This window comes from Impatiens glandulifera, chromosome 7 (genome assembly GCF_907164915.1).
Source record: "Impatiens glandulifera chromosome 7, dImpGla2.1, whole genome shotgun sequence".
NCBI classification, from domain to species: Eukaryota; Viridiplantae; Streptophyta; class Magnoliopsida; order Ericales; family Balsaminaceae; genus Impatiens; species Impatiens glandulifera.
Window position 1 is genome coordinate 14685206 of NC_061868.1, and position 19579 is coordinate 14704784.

The following is a 19579-nucleotide window of genomic DNA, read 5'->3' on the forward strand; positions in this document are numbered from 1 at the left end:
ATTTATTTCTAAAAGAAACTTGCATGAGATGAAGAAAATATCAAGAATAACTTAACTAAAACTCATTAAAAAAATCTCACACGATTTCAAATCTCGATTTGAGTTTTTCCTTTTCATTTTTTTTTATGGAGTCTAAAAGTTTGTTCGAGATTTTTTTTTTAAATTCAACAATAATCAAAATCAACATCAATTAACATTATTCAAATAAATTAAGTTTATTACAATAAATCCAAACTGAAAAACTCAATTTGAAAAAAGTTTTTCACTAGAAATAGATTGTGCTAGATTCTTAATATTTTGTTAAAACAATATATAAATTTGCCATAAATAATGCAATCTTTACTCTAACAATGAAAAATGTTATCTTTAATTTCATTTTTTTTTTTAAATAATTTAATTTGTCTTGGAAATGAAAAGATAATATCATAATTATTACCACTATTTACTCCTCCACCATTACCTCTTTTCTTGAATTTACCTCTTAATGAATTCTGTTTCATGCAGAATCAATAAGGCTGCCAATATTTTAAAGCCAATTTAATGCTCTCAAACCTCACCCACATTAAATTCATCATTTTCAAATAAGATCCATCTCATCAATCCTTTATATTTATCATAGCCCCAATTCTCCATTTTTCTCATATCAGTAATCAAACATGTCTTCTTTCTACACTTTGATGATTCCATCCCTAATACTCTTAACTATTTTAAGAACAACCCTTTTCGTCGGAGCTAAGATTCCGGCGATTATTGTGTTCGGAGACTCATCAGTCGATTCCGGCAACAATAATGGGATTTCGACACTTTTGAAAAGTAATTTTGCTCCTTATGGAAGAGATTTCTATGGAGGAAAACCAACGGGAAGATTCTCCAACGGTAGGATTCCGCCGGATTTTATATCGGAAGCTTATGGACTCCGACCGTTTGTACCGGCTTATTTGGATCCCATGTTTAATATTTCCGATTTTGTTACTGGTGTTTGTTTTGCTTCTGCTGGTACTGGATATGATGAAGCAACTTCTCAAGTTCTGGTAATTCATTCATTTATTTATTTATTAAATATTAATTTCTATAAGTCTTTTAATTTTATTAGTATTAGACTTGTAAAATTTATTATTACTTTGTGGGTTCCTAGTACCTGTTACTATTTCTGGAAATCTCTACTTTCCCATACTTATATATCATACTTATATATCATACTGATTAGATCAATGTTTTCTTGAATTATATGGTAATTTTTCTAAATTTAATATTTCTATTTTAATTAATTAAATATTATTTCAATTGTCCTCTAATTCTTCACATTAATCACTCTATTAAACAAAATATTAAAAAAAATAAAATATATTAATACTTTTAAGTATTTTTACAATAAAATATCTTTCATCTCTTCAAAATCAATATTTCTAAGTTATTTGAATAAACTAACCAGTTATTACTTGTAAACTGGCATTTTATTAACTTAGATAAAAGAAAAAAAAGATTTTTTGTCATTTGTTTTTCTTCTTATCCTTTTCCTTTTATTTATTAAGTATTAATTCTTTGAGATTATTTCAAAATAATCTAATCATCCCCAAGCTTATATAAAACATCACTTTTTTAATCTCATTCAAACATGAAGTTAAATAAATTTACTTTATTTATAAGATTTTAAAATAAGGTATTAAAATAATTTGATATGTAATAATTATTTTGGTCAAATAATTTTGCCTTTTGGTATAGGATTATTTATATGCAATAATATATATTGATAAAATAAATTTATAAAATAAAAGATATTTTAATATTTTAATTAATGAATTAAGTGATATGATTATAAGAAAAATAATAAAATAATGTTTAATTATATTGAAGTTGTTACAAATATATTAACAGTACAAAATAATTTGGAATTAATCTTATGTGGGATGTTTGATCACTCAATTAACTAAGCTATAACTATTTGATATTGTAGTAATTTGATAGATTGATGGTATATTATTTTAATAATATAGTTATTTCTGTTATATATATTATTAAAGAAATAAAATTACAGATATTGAGTTTTAAATATTGGGTTTGGTTAGGTTGTAATTGTATTGGGCGGTGGTTGTTGTGGCACCATTATTTCTATTAATAATGTGTCAACATCTATACATAAAGAGAATTAAATTTTGATTTTTGTCATTATCAAAGTTAATTTAATTTTGTTTATTTGGTTACTAGTAAAAGATATTTATTTTTGCAGTCTGTGATACCTCTCTCGAAAGAAATTGAATACTTCAAAGAATATCAACAAAAACTAAAGGCGTATGTAGGCAATCAAAGGGCTACTTCAATAATTTCCGAGTCCCTCTACCTCGTAAGCATAGGTACCAACGATTTTCTCGAGAATTACTACCTTCTCCCAAACCGTCGATCCCAATACAACATCGATCAGTACCAGAATTTTCTTGCGGGGATCGCAGAAGGTTTCATAAGAACACTTTATGATTTGGGGGCTCGAAAAATCTCATATGGAGGCTTACCTCCAATGGGATGTCTACCACTAGAAAGAACTACAAATGCAATTATTGGAGGCCAAGGGGCAGCATGCATAGAAAGTTATAACAATGTGGCATTGAATTTTAATGGAAAATTAAGCGGTTTGATTGGTAAATTGAACAAGGAGCTTCCGGGAGTAACAATCGTTTTCGCTAATCCATATTACGCCTTGTATGATATGATCGCGAAACCTTCTATATACGGTAATGTTTTGTGTTAAGTTTTTTTTTACTATACAATTATTATCTCATAACTAATTGTTCTAAAATATTAATTATCAGGATTTGAGACGGTTGCTGTTGCGTGTTGTTCAACCGGGCTAGTCGAAATGAGCTATATGTGCGACCAGTATAACCCTTTTACTTGCGCGGATGCAAATAAATTTGTGTTTTGGGATTCATTTCATCCTACGGATAAGACAAACCGGATCGTATCTTATGGTTTATATAATGAAATCTTAAAACATGTTTTTCCTAATTAATTAATTTATGCATGCATATATTATCTTCAAAATAAAAATAGTTATTAAAGTATGTGTATGAATGTATTTCCTTTTTCTATAGTATTGTAATATATTTTGCTACAATTAGTAATATTGGCCATAGTATTATTTATCATTTAATTGTGCTTAATGATGTTAAATAAATTGTTTTTTTTTTCATATATATATATTTGGTTCCAGACATATGTTCATGCGATGCTCCCACTTCTAGTGACAGTGTGTGGTTGATTCTTTAAATAAGAAAATAATTAAGTCAATTATTTAATTCTTTTGCCCTTAATGTCCATCATCAAAACTCAACCTTTTTTTTCGGGGGTTGTTTTCAACTTTTTTTTTATTAGTATTCCACTTATTTTATTTCTTAATAATTAACTTTTATGTTTTTTTAAGTTGAAAAATATAACACAAACATTTATCTCCATTACTTTCGTTTTAATGTGTTTTTATTTTGAATCAAAACTCAACCTTTTTTTTCGGGGGTTGTTTTCAACTTTTTTTTTATTAGTATTCCACTTATTTTATTTCTTAATAATTAACTTTTATGTTTTTTTAAGTTGAAAAATATAACACAAACATTTATCTCCATTACTTTCGTTTTAATGTGTTTTTATTTTGAATCAAAACTCAACCTTTTTTTTCGGGTTGTTTTCAACTTTTTTTTTATTAGTATTCCACTTATTTTATTTCTTAATAATTGACTTTTATGTTTTTTTAGTTGAAAAATATAACACAAACATTTATCTCCATTACTCTCGTTTTAATGTGTTTTTATTTTGAATCAAAACTGAAACTTTTATAAAAATACATATCTACTAAACTATCTTAACTAGCTAGTTAATAAGTTATAATAACAAATAATTATTATTCAAAATTAAAAAATAATCATATTATTCCGAACAACTCTACTAATTTTTCGTTGATGAATTAGCTGAGACTTGTCTAAGTGGAGCGCAATTTTTCCTATTTCAATTTAAATCAAATAGTTAATGTTTGAACTAATTTCAACATATTTTATTTAGTAATTATATATTAATTTTTATTATAATTAAGATTAAACTTTATTAAAATACAAAGTTTAAAAACTTATTTAAACATCTATAATAGGTGAGTAATATATGTATAAAATAAACACATTATTTATAATTTTTATTAATGGAACGAATAATAAATTTGTATATTAAAACTGAATATAAATATTTGTTCTTTCAAAAATATTTAAGAATTTTTGATAGAAAGTTTAAGATATAATCCTCACAAGACAATTCAGAAAAATTGATATATATTTAGATCTAGAACATGACATTATAGATCAAATAAAGATCCTCGTTAAATTTTCGAATATATTTTTGTAATAAATTATTTTAATTTTTCGAATATATTTTTGTAATAAATTATTTTAATTTTTCGAATATATTTTTGTAATAAATTATTTTAATTTATCAAGATAAAGTATTAAGATTAATAAAATTAAAGTTATTAAAACTTAAAATATAATAGTATATATATATTAAAAATATTTGTAAAAAAAATAAAAAAAATTGAAGTTTAAAATAGGGCAAATTACCTGGGCGGCCCTCGAACTATCTCGATCGCTCATTTTTGGCCCTCAAATTAATTTTTGAAACAAATTGTCCCTTCAACTTTTATAAAGGTCACCGGTGGCCATTTCCGTCAACTTTTTAGTTAAGTTTAAGTTTAAAATATTATTTTTTTATATATTATCTTTAATCTTATATTTTATATTTTTATATATAATTATTAAATCGCTTATATATAATATTATATATATTATTAAATTTTATATAATTATTAAATCTTTTATATAATAAATAATATATATATTATTTATTTTTATCTATATATATAATTTATATATATTATCTTCAACTAATTTATATATAATATTTATATAATATATATTTTAAAAAATAATTTAAGTGTTAAAAGTATTTGAGTAGTTAGAAGGTTACAATTACTTTTAATTTTTCAAATTATTTTGTAAAATATATATTCTATAAATTATATAAATTTATTTATATATATATATATATATATAATTAATGATTAGGGATAATCCATATAATTTATTTTTAAACTTTGTTTTATATATATTAAAAATAATTTATTAATATATATATTAAAAATAATTTGAAAGATTAAAAGTAATGTAACCTTCTAACTACTTAAATACTTTTAACACTTAAATTATTTTTTAAAATATATATTATATAAATATTATATATAAATTAGTTAAAGATAATATATATAAATTATATATATAGATAAAAATAAATAATATATATATTATTTATTTATTATATAAAAGATTTGATAATTATATAAAATTTAATAATAATATATATATATAATATTATATATAAGCGATTTAATAATTATATATATAAATATAAAATATAAGATTAAAGATAATATATAAAAAAAATATTTTAAATTTAAATAGTTAGGTTTAACCAAAAAGTTGACGGAAGGCTACCGGTGACCTTTATAAAATTTGAAGGGAAGATTTGTTTCAAAAATTAATTTGAGGACCAAAAGTGAACGAGATAGTTTGAGGCCTAGATAATTTTCCCTTTAAAATATGGTCAATATTTATATTATTTGCATTAATGGTGGTAGATACAATTTCCACCTACCAACCTTGTGGTTTCACTATCGGCCAGCTCTACAAATTAAGAATCATGTCAATATATTGTCATCATAGAGGTCATATTTTAAGGTCTTGTTTGGAAAATTTTCTAAAAGTTGGCTATATATATATATATATATATATATATATATATATATATATATATATATATATATATATATATATAATAGTTTTAATTTTATAGTTGTATAAATAAGTAGTGAAATTTTCTTATATGAAAGTTGGAGATATTTTTGAACAATTTTATTACAATTTGGATATAAGACTAAAAATACTTCATCAACTATTAACAATCTTGTTGTTTGAATTTTATGATTTTATTACACTTATTATTAAAACTTGACTAAATTCATTTTCAAGATAGGTTTCAACCTATAGTTTTACAATAATATCAATATGATTCATGGTTTGATTTATGAATATGAATTCACTATGGTCAATAGAATTAATGTTTTTTCCGGATGTATATAAAATATCTGTAATCACACATCGGTTTCATAGACTTGATTACGAGATAAAAGAACTCTAAAATGTATCATTAAATTTATAGATTAGGTGTGATAAGTAAATTTTAAAAAATCAAATAAGTATTCATTAAAATGTTAAAACAAAATTACTAAATGTCATCATGCGAAGATTATGCAAGGATTAAGTTATCCCAACTTTAAACAATTACAACATAACAAAGTTCACGAGAAGGAATATCCAAACATATGAAAACAGTTTAACACAAATGAAAAGTAATGTTAATTAACTCTCATTTAATTAATATTTATTGACAAAAATTCAACAAAAGAAATATATAAAAAAAAGTAATAAAATTGTTGCCAAGAGACTCTTGGGGAGGGTGCAAAGTTCAATTTGATATTTAATTATAACATTTTCAATACCCAATAAAATATAGCTATGAGAAGAAAAATAAAAATAGAAAGTGGCTAAATAATTTTGATATATAATTTATGTAATTATAAAAAGTATAGGTTCATACAAGAATAAATATCACGAGTTCGATTATCATTTAAAATTCTTTAAGTTAAAAATCATGACAATAAATGTCATACTATTTTTTTTACATTCAAAACAAAAATAAAATAAAATTTGATAAGTGATATTATAATATGTTTTATTACTTATTATGAGATTTTATGTATAACACCCAATAGTGGAAAATATGATTTCATTAGATGTTTAACTACAATAATAATTTGTCATTATATTTGTTTGGTATCATGATGTTAGTAATATATATAAATAGTTCAAATGAATCAAAATTATCAAATAGTCCATAATTTGTAAACAAATTATCTTTTCAAACAAACAATTAATCTCACATTGGGATCATTATCTAATTGAGAGGCTTTGAAAGCTCTTGTAGTCTTGTGGATATAATTATTAAATCAAAGTTGGTGAAAACCTTGACATGTTATTGAGTATTATAATACTGTTTTCTAGACAAAAAAAAAAAGAAAAAAAATTGTCATTAAAATACTGTTTTTTACACAATTTTCTATCTGCTCATTCAAATCCAAGTTCTAAGCAAAAAATAATAAAGAGAAAATCATTCAAATTCAAGAATCAAAACTCATTGGCTGCAATTAATAGTTTCATTTCAACCATTTCATTATTGTTTTGTAATAACAATATTTTTTAGTAGTTTAAATAAATGTGTATATATTAAAAAGAAGTACTAATTTTATTTTATTATTTGCTAAATTAATAGTTTAAATGAGTCAAAGGCGTATGCATCTTTATTTCTCTTCTTTCTATGGTCAAAGACGGCTATATGTTTCACTTTTTTTTGAAAAAGAGGAAACACACCCATATTATACGCTGTTCTTTAATTATTTTTAGGAATTTCCATGTTATTTACTTCGAACTTTGTTTTTTTATGTTCATTATTAGCCTAGTTTAATTATTAATTATAGAGCAACCAATAAAATATTTTAAGTGACAATAATAGAAAATAAAACAAAAAATGAGATTAAACTTTTAAGCTCTACCAATCGTCAACAAACAGTCAACAAACAATAGAATATTATAGGATGATTTGTATATTTTTTTTTCTTAAACTTTGCGTCAGTTTGTATTTTTTATTTCAGAATTTTCAATAATTTTTCAATTGTTATGTGTTCTTGTTAGTGTAATTAATGAGCTTCTTGATTAGTTATTTTTTTGAAAAGATGTGGTTATTTTCCAAGTTAGATCAATTCACTTATTCTTTATGCTCTTTGAAATACATGGAGAGTCATCATATTATTTCTCATTACTTTTATAACCGCGTACTCTCTTGTTTACTCGAGGTTCCACACCTCAACTATGGTCCGCCTCTTTAAGAACATCTATTAGTGAGTTAACTTTCGAAATGACTTCATATATATGTTTTCGTAATTCAGTCTATTTCAATATTTCTTACTTATTTTATTTTATTCTCAAGAGTTTCGTATGTAAAATTTACTAAGATATATAATATTTACTAAGATAAGATCATTTTAGCTTAAATTTAACTAAGCATTTTCACGAGAATTGATACTTTATTGCTTTACATGATATTAGAGATGTCAATTTCAAAATAGACAAATGATAATCCAACATAATTGAACAAAATTAACATGATAATTTTATTTTGTTTGGTTTAACACACTTATGATCAACTTCAGTTGTTACATGTGTGTTGTATATTTAAATTTTATTTTACTAATTTATACCACTTTCTAATAAATATTTTTATTTATTAAACTATATATATTAGAATTATTTTAATTAAAATAGGTTTTAATATAAATACAAATATTATTTATAACATCTAAATTATATTGGTTTCATGTCACATGTGGAGATTATTCAAATGATAACATCACATCCTGTCCTAATCCTACACATTCACATCTTCAAGTGATTTACAATTTGCACTTTATTTAGTTATTTTTCTAGTACATATAATTAGGTATGATCTTCAAACTTAAAAATATCTCAATTTTCAAAAAAAAAAAAAAAATTGGGGTGAGATATAGAGGAACATATCTCTTACCAAACTCATCTATATCATACTAAAATTAAACAAGATATAAAGTTAAAGATATAAAAAGAAGATTTTCTAGCATGATCAATGCCAATGGATAATTTAATTAATTGTGCTACAACTTTTGACAATTTAATTATTTGTCTTACACCTTTTAATAACTATAGTTGCAAATTTACTTCTATTTTTTAAGAATGAACACTTGTATTATATATATTATAGTTATTATTTAATTTCTTTTGAAATTACTTCATAAAACAAACATACATCATTTTCATTTGATGGGGGTTATTTGATACAAAAAATAAAATGGGTGTGGATTTCTCTCTTTTCAAGCAATTTTTTCTGTCCTTTTTATATTTTGTTTTGTTGATTTAGTTTTCTAATGGTTAATTTTAGTTATTTTATTTTACTTTTTACAGAATATATTATTTTATTTTTTTTAAAGATACAATTAACTAATTGATTTAGTTTTCTTACAGAATGTACGTATAAATAGACGTATAAATATATTAACTAATAAAAGTTCATTAAAACGTATCTACTATTAAAAATTGATTCATCTATCCTCTATTAGAAATATGGATATTTTTTTTAAATCTTATATTTATTTTACTTTTCTTCTTTTTTATTATTAATTAATTAATTTATCTCATTTTATCTATTTCTTTTTTATTTTTACTATTTATCCTTTTTTCTATATAACATAGATTATTTTAAAATTATTTGGTTTTTAGAGACTAATACTTAAATATTGTAATGTATAAAGTAATTTAGTTTATAATAATATTTATTTATATTAAAAATTATAAATCATGGATCAAAGATTAAATAGAAGCCGGTTAATTTCATTTTTGTTTATATTAAAAAACACAAAAAAAAAAAAAAAACTCCACAAAAACATTACACATATTCTAGTAATTTTTTTTTTATAAAATTAGAAAACCTATTATAATAAAATAAACTCTTCACAAAACATTATAATAGAACAAATTGAAAGAGGATATAATAGAACAAACTGACAGAGGATAGAAGATGAAAAGAGAAAAGAGAAATTTAATAGATAAAGGAAGAAAATAGAAAGAGATAAAATGAGTATTTAATTAATAAAATTGAAAGAAGAGAGAAAAGAGAAAATATAAATATTTAATTAATAAATATTATTTTAAAAAAAATAATTAACTCTCTCTCATAGCAAAAGTTTAATATATATACCTTTAAATAAACTTTTATTAATATATATACTTTTAAATGAAAATTAAATTTATATTGAGAATTCATAAATAAATCAATAAAATTTGATCAAATCATACACTATCTATTTTAAAGATATATTTTAAAAAGTTATATTATAATTGACACACAATTAAAGAAAAATATCAATTATCCCTAATTTATACTAATTTTATTTTATTTAAATAATTTATATCTTTTGATCAAGTATATATTCATCCTTTAAATTAATTAAAATATCTTCAATTTGATTTTATAAAAAAAATCTTTCTATTATATATTAATACCTTTTATAAAAAAAATTCACCAAAATCTCTCAACATTTTAGAATCAATATCGGTCCAAATTTATATATATGTGGAATAATATATATATGAAAATTTATTGAAGCCACATTAAGTTTAACTTATTGTTCGAGATATCAATATTATCTAGACTTAAATACAATTTTTTTTTTTTTAAATTAAGAAAACTATCATTACACAACAGGAAATTTTTCTATTCAAAGTGTTTTTATACTCAAACACAAATTATCCCAAGTGCATATGGGATTTTTTTTATTAAATTAATTATTAAGAATGAATCAAACTACTCATCATTATTTGAACAAATAAAACAAAATATTTTCTATTGAAAAATCTCAAATCAACTTCTCATTAATATCAATCTTCTATCAATAAGTTCTTAGAAACATTATTCTAAGGGAAATTTTTTTGTTTGAAATCATTTATAAAAATATCATTAAAATCCAAGTCTCATTTTAATATTTCAACCAATATCATATAAAGAGTATCTAATATGGATTCTAATAAATCTAAAATAAACCCAGAAAATAAATAAATCATTTAACTCTATGGATGTAAATGAATTTATTAATATAAATTTTCATAAAATTATTATTTGTATGCAAAATAAAATCATCACTTCTTTATTATCAAGAATCCATAATATACATAGTGTTATTAATGAAAATCAAATCTCAAAAACAAATATTAAATAAAATAATAATTGATTAAATATTAAAAATATTATTGAATTTAATTTGGGTTCCAATACTTTAAAAGGATAGAATTTACTTAAAACAAGCATTTTTTTGCAGCTGAGCTGTAAGATTCTCCACTCCTTTTGTTGATGTGTTATATGTGATTACAATAAATTTTTATTATTTTGAAAAAATTAATAAATAATAATTTTAAATTAGTATAAAATTCAAATAAAAAGTGGTCTAAAGTCTCTAAATAATCTATTTTCTCCTTCTCTCTCTATCTTTCTTATCTCTCTCTCTCCAGTCTGAACATTACTTAGCCATGAAGAAGCTCTACAAAGGAAAAGTCCATCCATCATCGCCGTCGCCGTCGCCGTCGATCACCGACCGTCTTTCTCTACTCCCGGCCACCATACTAACCCTAACCATCGCACTTTCTCCTGAAGACAGGGAAGTTCTTGTTTATCTCATTTCTTGCGCCGGCGCCGGCGTTGCCTCAAAGACACCATCTTTCTCCATCGCTTGCGGCGGTGGAAGCGGCGGTGACCATTCAACGAAATCCGATTGTAATTGTTTTAGATGTTATATGAGTTATTGGGTACGATGGGATAAATCGCCTAATCGTGAATTGATTCATGAAATTTTGGAAGTTTATGAAGATTGGGTTTTTAATCAGAAGAAGAATAAGAAGAAAAGGAATGGAAAGAAAGGAAAGCGTGTTTTTCACGCACTAGATAGTACAGAGGAGATGTCTGGAATTGACTTGACTGAGTCGAAACGAGTTGATCTGAGTCGACCCGACGGCGGGAGTGGTTTTCCGGCGACGGCGCTGGTGCCGGCGATGGAAGAACAAGATAAGACCGGTCCGGTTAGAAAGATTGTGAACTTCATTGGAGAAAAGATTTGGGGAATTTGGGGGGTTTGATTTTTATTTTTGTTTTTGGTTGATCATATAATAGAAAATGCATAAGATGCTTTGTTAGAATAATAATCCTTTGTAGAGATGTAAAATTGTAATAATTTTTTTATCTTATAAAATGGGTTTGAAATTGAAAGTGCTTAACTAAATTTCATCTCTTTTCATTCTAATAATAGCAAAAATAAAATAACAATTTCAGTTTTGGAATGAATTAGGACAAAATTGATTATGCATGGTAAAGGCTACACTGTCAAAAAAGGGACCATTTTTAGATAATAAATATATAATCAAAGCTGATAGGAAAGTTACATATTGCCTCTTAAATCATATTTATGAACCCTAAGTTTTGTCACATTTGTTAGCTTTTATAAAAGTTATTGTAATTATAAGTTTTTTTAAAAATTTATTTGATTATCTATGATTATAGTAGAGGTGGCGATTCAAGTTAGTTTTAGGTTAACGAGTTCGGGTTGAGCGATATTAAACATAACTTGATCCGTTTAGTAATTTGTGTCAAAATATTTAACATGAATCAGACATGTTTATTTATGATATTTATATATCACTTAAAATGTAAGAAATTTAAACAAATTATAGAAAGATATCTAAAAATGTCTCAAAATTATTTTTAGTAACTCTTCTTTAAAAAAAAATCAAATAAACATTTCAAATATATATTTGACTAATTCAAAAAAATTGAAAATAGAGGATTCACAAGTTCCATTGACTTGAAAATACAAAAATAAAAAGTAAATAAATTAGTCTGAATTAGTCAAATGCCCAGAAAAAAATAATATATAATTATTTATATAAGATGATTTGCTTGGTGGTTGGATATGGAATGAAGACAATGATGGTCTTATTTTAAGTTTTGTAACACCTCTTCTGAAAGCTTGACCTTATTCTTTATTTTTTTAATGAACAATTATGGTCTTTTTAAGTCTACATTTATGTGAAAGCTTGACCTTTCCTGTTCTATTTTGAAATATTTTTTAAACTTAATTTTGAATTTATAAGGAAAAAAATACTAATAAATTTATGAATATCTGTTTTTTAGAATATTATCTCATTCAAATTAACAATTTAATGGTACATACAAATAAATATTTTCAAATAAATTTATTTAAAAAATACAAACAAAAAATAAGAGTATTTTTATCTTATTCTTTTCAAATAAGCTCAATTTTGAACATCTTCTGTAAAAGAAAAATAGAATTCTTAACCTAAAAAAAACTACCAAAGTTAGTAAGTCAACACACATTAGAGTTTGAATTATTCAAATAGTAGACCAAATAGTTAAGAAATTGTTATTTTTTTTTATTTTTATTCTTGAATGAAGGATGCTATCCGAATCTATAATTAAGAAAATGTTATTTTGATTTCAAGAAGACTAAACATGTGGGTGAATTTTTTTTCTTTCAAAACTCAGTTTTAATTTTGGTTCACACGGAGCTATAAATTAAAGTTAAGAGACTTGCATTATGTAAGAGAAATTTCAAGTTTTAGAAATTAAAATTAAAATTAAGATGACACTTTTGAAAAATTGAATCCTAAAGACAAAATATGCAATGTCTACTACTAATAAAAAAATTATTATTTTTTAATATTGGGATTCCTACTTATTTGATTTGATAATATTTCTGTTGGGTTGGGATTAAGCTTAGTACAGAGCTTGTATTATTTTTGTTGGAATTTTGGAAGTCAAAATATTCTATCTAAATTCTCGATTCAATCGATAACTCATTTATTTTTATATTGAGATGTGACTAGTATATAGTGGAGTTTTACGAAGTATGACTGATATTCATTTTTGTAATATTTGAGTTTTGAATATTTAAACTGATAATGACAACTTTAAATTTGTAGGTAATCATCTCTCGATTATTTTTTTTGATAACTATCTTATTCGAAAGAAACTGTCGAACATTTCAATAATCATAGTCGTCCGATATATATTATTTATAATGTTATTATTATTACGATTTTAAAATTCATTCGTAAAATCTGTGGTGTTTGAGGTTCTAAAAACTCAACCTGTTAGTTATTTTTTTTTCTTATTTTCATATTTGGTGAGTTTTCTTTTATTTTTTCTAATATCATTAAATAACTTACTATTTATCTTTGTACATAATGTTTTAAAATATACATGAAAAAACCCATTAAAACACTATTATTTGATAACAAATTATATTTATACAAAAAAAAAGTTTTTTTTTTTAAATTGAACTAATGAATAATTTTAATATCCTTACTTGTTTGAAAAAAATATTATTACTGCTGAATACTTCAACTCTATTAGAGTTGACTTCATGACTTCGAAAGCAAAATAGGTTTAATTCTTGCCTACTAAAAAGAAAAAAAAAACAGTTCTTACCATCTAGCAAATAATTATAAAGATTCACAAAAACTTTGGCTGAACTTTCTTCAATTATTCATTGAACAGGATAAGTCAATATCCAGAAAGAAAAAAAAGTGTACACTGAAAATAAGTTTAATAAGGAAAAATTCAAACAATTACTTTATCCATAATAATCTTTAAACATACACTTAACCAAATACCACATAAAATTGTTTGCCGTAAATACCAGAAATCCTCTCCATAAACTATATCTATCTTACAACTCATCTTTGGTCGCGGTTTCCTCACTCCCGCCCATAAGTTCTTCAAGGGAGAATTCGTCTTCTTCGATAATTTCTCCGTCTTTACCATCCCAAGCTTCAGTCTTCAAAATAACCGGGGAGTTACCAAGTGGCAAATTACCTCTACCTCCGTCTCCAGCTTCCTTTACAAACTTTCTGAAACACAAACAAATAAAATCAAAATCACATTTTAGGATTTTCCTAAAATTTCTTTTACTTTCATAAAGGAGATTTTTGGATTTTCCTACTGCAAATGTGCAAATGTGGGAGTTATAACCTAACATGTAGCCCAAGTGGAAAATGTCTTTCTCGGGTTCAATTCTCATTAAAAACGCTCTATTGAAGTGGGGAATCGTGCTAACTTTCTCCAAGAAATAAACCATGGTTTTCTAATAAAAAACAAGGATTTCCCTATCATAATTTTTAGACTAGAGTTTATTACATAGGAGACATCCTACATGAACCTCTTAAGTTCAAGACTGTTATCACTTAAGCTACAGTGGATACAAAACTATCATTCAGATCGAAAAATCATTTTTCTGAAAAAAAAGAGGAAAATGAAGGAAACTCACACTATGGGATCACGTTCAAATGCACTCCGAAGAGGAACATACACTCCTTTCTTCATACTGACAGCTACCATTGCCGGATAACCATATCCACCAACTCCTACATTCTTCTCCAGATCCGCCTGCTTACCTGCTGACGCCCACACGAAACTGCAACGGCAGTTGAATTGCAACAACATCAAGTACAAGCAGAAAAAATAAGCTGATTTTCTTTCCTATTTTGTTTTTTTTTTTAAATTCATTAAAGTTCTTAATTGCTTATGTTATATTCACCTGTATGGACTCCTCTTATACTTCTCGGCTGTGAAAAGCAACATTTCTAGGTATTTATTTCTTCCTTCAGCTTTAGAGTCAAGAATGTCAGGAAGGAAAGATATAAAACAAATGGCTGCTGAACCACACTTCTCATCCATCACATCCTGAATAAAATATATATAAAAGAGACTAAGTAGACCCAAATGGAAAAGTCTGAATTTTTTGCTTCTAATGGAGAAATGCTTACAGGGCCAGTCAATTCTGTGACTTCAGCAGGCAAACTATTTGTTTCCAGGATCACTTCAGCAAATGATTCAATTGCTGAGGCAGTTCTTGCACCTTCATAAGTTGACGGACTTCCCTTGTCGGCACCGAATACTAAGATGGTGGGAAATCCTTTCACATCGAATCTGCTCATCAGAGACTGGTAAAACCCACCTTATTAGTTAAATGAGAAACTAGTTAAGTTCATTCTGTTAAATCCGTCTAACCAAGAATTACCTTGTCTGCATCACAGTCCACGTGACCCAGCTTGACCTTTCCTTTCAAGTTCTTAGCAGCCTTCTTCCACTCAGGAGCAAGATTCTTGCAGTGTCCACACCTTTAAAAACATCGTGTTAACAAATTTAGTTGTGGAGTTTCATGCTTAATTCACAACATTTCATTTCAATCAAGGTGCTTTAAGTGGGAATCAAACATGAGACCTCAGTCTCTTAGTTCAAGACTCTAACCACTATTGGGTGAGTAAAGATCATCTTCAATCAGTAGAGAAAACCAGAAAGGTTGCATCATCTTTGGAGATTCGTAAAAGGATCACCAATTTGCCAGATAAACAGCAATTAATTGTTTACTTTACTTTAGTAACAATATCAAGACTGCTAATGAAACTTGCTGAATTTTTCAATAGCCAGTAGTTACCAGGGAGCGAAAAACTCTACAATCCAGATATCTTTGCTTTTAATCACCAATTCATCAAAGTTGCTTGAATCTAATTCCACTGATGCACTAGGCTCTGATTTCTCTTTTGACGTTCCTGAAGTCTTTCCATCCAAACGGTCCTTGAGAAGTCCTTTTACCTAAATGTGACAATAGAGAAGTTAGGAATGGGATAAATAACAAAAACTAAATCTAGCACATTTTTCTCTAAGCACAATTAGACACTATTAGATCATGTGTAAGACATACAAAGAAAAAACATCATATTGAAGTCATTACAGGAAATACATTTGTTTTAGCATTATCCCTTGAAAATATGGCATATACTAACAGGGAAGAAAAATTAGGTAAGGGTTAGTGGCAATCTTGTAAATAAGGTATATGGTAAATTTGTAAGTAATGTGAAGATGTGTATGTAAGGCATATAAATAGGCTGTGAGCACTTGTTCAGCTTGCAAATGAAACTATTTCAGTTCCCTCTCTCTTATCTATTTCATATTTCCCTTTCTCAACCCTAGTTACATTTTTGTATCACAATCCTAAAACAGACATATTGCCATAAAAACTGAGAAGAATACTTCCAAAATGAAGAAAAGTTGTTTCTCTTCCTCTCTTTTTATAAATGAAAACCTACTTCTAATCAAAGGAAATGAAAAACATCATATATGGCGGTTCTGAAGCTCATGTGACAAACAATGCTAACCTGTTTAAATGCAAAATCTGCAATGGGTTTTGCTTCCCTGGCTCCTTGGTAATCAATAGGAGGTTTCCCAGGAACAAAAACCTTTATTGTTGGAAATCCTTTAATCCCATATTCCTACAAAGTATAAAAACATATGATCAGAACAACAAATAACCAGTCCTCCACATAAGAACATGTAATAAGAGTCATTAAGATGTCTTTCTATTAAATAAGAAGGAAAACAGTTCAAAAAATAGGCCTTCCATTGTATAAGAACACTAGTTAAATGCCAAGTCACGTTAACATTCAGATTTCTGAATGCAGCATTGACCATTGATGTAAGCCTTTGAGAGACTGCCATAGTACAAATGACTTTTTTTCTGCTAATAAGTAGTGCAGTTATATTGTAGTAAAAGGAGTGTTACAATCAGTAATACAACACGAAGGAATATTGTTTTCGCAAAAAAAAAAGAGATCTTGAAATCCTATTTTGCCTTGTCTAGATACAAAGTTCATTGGGCTGACAGCACAAGTTTAAATAAAGGAGATGGAATGAGAAGCTTGAGTGGCTGTAGAATTTCCTTTGTTTGTCCATATAAGAAGGAAACAAGGTGGAATGAATCAGAAATGATTATAGAATTAACATCTTAAGCTATTAAACACGCCTGAAAATCAAGTTGAATTGCCATAGCTTTCATAGTATCACCTATCCATGATTTAGCAAATAAAGCTTTTCTACATTGGGAAACATAGATGAAGGAAGCACAGTTTCAATATCCAATACACCATTTTTTTTAAAAGAACCATCCAATACACCCCTATATACTAATAAAAAGGGACACAATCCAATAGCTTATTGGCACCTAATGCAAAAAGAAGGCACAATCCATCAGGAAACACACCTCACTCATAATTGAATATTTACTCAGGTACTAAACAACTAAACATACAGTTATTGTCAATTCTCTGATTTAACAACTTAAATTTGAGAAAAAAAGTTGAGGCAATTCTAAATCACAACTACAATGAACCTGAGCAAGACTTTTATGAGCATCTGCATCAAGTGCTGCAACAGTAACAACCCCTTTCAAGACCTTAGCAGCCTTTTCCCAGATAGGTGTCAAAGATTGACAGTGACCACACCATGGTGCAAAAAACTCAACCAAAACAACCCCATTTGAATTAAGAACCTGGCATGAATACAAGAACATGTCAGTAATCAACCAAACTGCAAACTTAACTGACATAAATTATTCCCTAATCTGTTTCATTCCAAAAAAAATGCAACCCAGATATTAGGAAGAAAGTCTTAGGTTGAAATTAAGGCCTTTTTGGCATCTGCTACATATTTCTTTAAGAAAAAAAAACTGGGTGTACCTTGGATTTAAAGTTTGAGGAGGTTAGCTGAACTACGGGAGACGATGGTCCATACAATGCATCTGCACGTAAACAGAGCTCAAAGGTTGACAAAGAAATCAATGTCACCAAGATCCATAGCTTATACATCTTTCTCTCTCACACACTGTCTCACTCTCTCACACACACAATCACTCACTCAAGTTTCAGAGAGTCTCTCTTCGCGGGTGAATCAAAACAGAGCAGACAACTTTGGTTCGCAGGGGAAGAAAACCCTCCCAAATCCGGTGAGCTACGTGTTACAACCAATGATAATTAGACACGTCATCATGCCACGTTGTTTTTCCTAAATATATACCAATTTTAAGTTATAAATTGTGTAATTAAAGTTTATATTAAAGATTGATATATGTGTGATCAAATATTGCTATATTTAAATTATAATAAAAATAATTGAATTGGGATTATCAATTGAGATTTGGACAACTTTTTTTTAACTTTAAAATGTGGGATTCCTGTTTAAAATTATAAAATTAGAGAAAATAAGATTTATTATTTACGTGAAATTTATATGTTTAAAATTATAAATAGAAAATAGGACTTATTATTTACGTGAAATTTATAAGTAAATAAATAAAATGATAAAATGATAGGATAAAGATCCGGATTAATATCACTTTCTATTCTTCACAAACCTTGCAAACTCTTGAAGCGATTCAAGTGCGGAAACGTTTGCTCAGGTTTGAAGCTAAGAACCAATGAGAAAAGAGAAGACAGAATGAAAAAGACACAATAAAATGTTTATGGATGTTCGGAGCAAACTCTCCTACGTCACCCCTTCTTCCAACCATCGGAAAGATTCACTATACTTCTTTGAATCAAATACAGTTTACTAGCTAGCTAATTGTTGAACAAAACAGACTCTGTTCAACTTACAATATGTTTAAGAATTTCACTCAACGAGACATATTTTGATTCTCTCTTGAACTTGAAGATGTACAAATTAGAAAGTGCAAGAGTATTAGATTGATAGCATGTAAGGCTTATGAAATCAGTAAGTCTGATACGCTTGTAAAAACTTGTTACTCTCTCTCTCTGATTGCGGTATCTCTCTGTCGACCGTTGTCCTTGAGGATCTATAAATAGAAGACAGACACCAACAGTCGAATCTTCTAGATGGACACGTGGCAAGCGCCCATTGGAAAGCCTCCATAGTACAAGAGTACATCAGGTTCCGTGCACGTCTAACTAACAACACGTCTAATTAACATGTTTCAAGCCAAGTCTAACTT

General features: G+C 26.4%; 3 protein-coding genes across 3 annotated transcripts; 2 read left to right on the forward strand and 1 right to left on the reverse strand.

The window, feature by feature from the left end:
- The first annotated feature begins 629 nt into the window (after positions 1-629).
- Positions 630-3136, forward strand: LOC124945100 (GDSL esterase/lipase At2g42990-like). Its single transcript, XM_047485472.1, has 3 exons — positions 630-1031; positions 2228-2726; positions 2805-3136. Exons 1-3 carry the CDS (start codon positions 657-659, stop codon positions 3002-3004), a joined length of 1074 nt encoding a protein of 357 aa, XP_047341428.1. The 5' UTR covers positions 630-656; the 3' UTR covers positions 3005-3136.
- An 8053-nt stretch (positions 3137-11189) lies between these two features.
- Positions 11190-11991, forward strand: LOC124910355. The gene has a single exon (XM_047450989.1). It carries the CDS (start codon positions 11253-11255, stop codon positions 11853-11855), a length of 603 nt encoding a protein of 200 aa, XP_047306945.1. The 5' UTR covers positions 11190-11252; the 3' UTR covers positions 11856-11991.
- A 2331-nt stretch (positions 11992-14322) lies between these two features.
- On the reverse strand, positions 14323-18525 carry LOC124945027 (protein disulfide-isomerase like 2-2-like). The gene is made up of 9 exons (XM_047485390.1): positions 18309-18525; positions 17963-18121; positions 16953-17066; positions 16232-16389; positions 15815-15914; positions 15561-15737; positions 15332-15477; positions 15062-15208; positions 14323-14645 (listed from the first exon to the last, which is right to left on the reverse strand). The coding sequence occupies exons 1-9, from the start codon at positions 18435-18437 to the stop codon at positions 14465-14467; spliced, it is 1311 nt and encodes a 436-aa protein (XP_047341346.1). The 5' UTR covers positions 18438-18525; the 3' UTR covers positions 14323-14464.
- Between the last annotated feature and the right edge of the window lie 1054 nt (positions 18526-19579).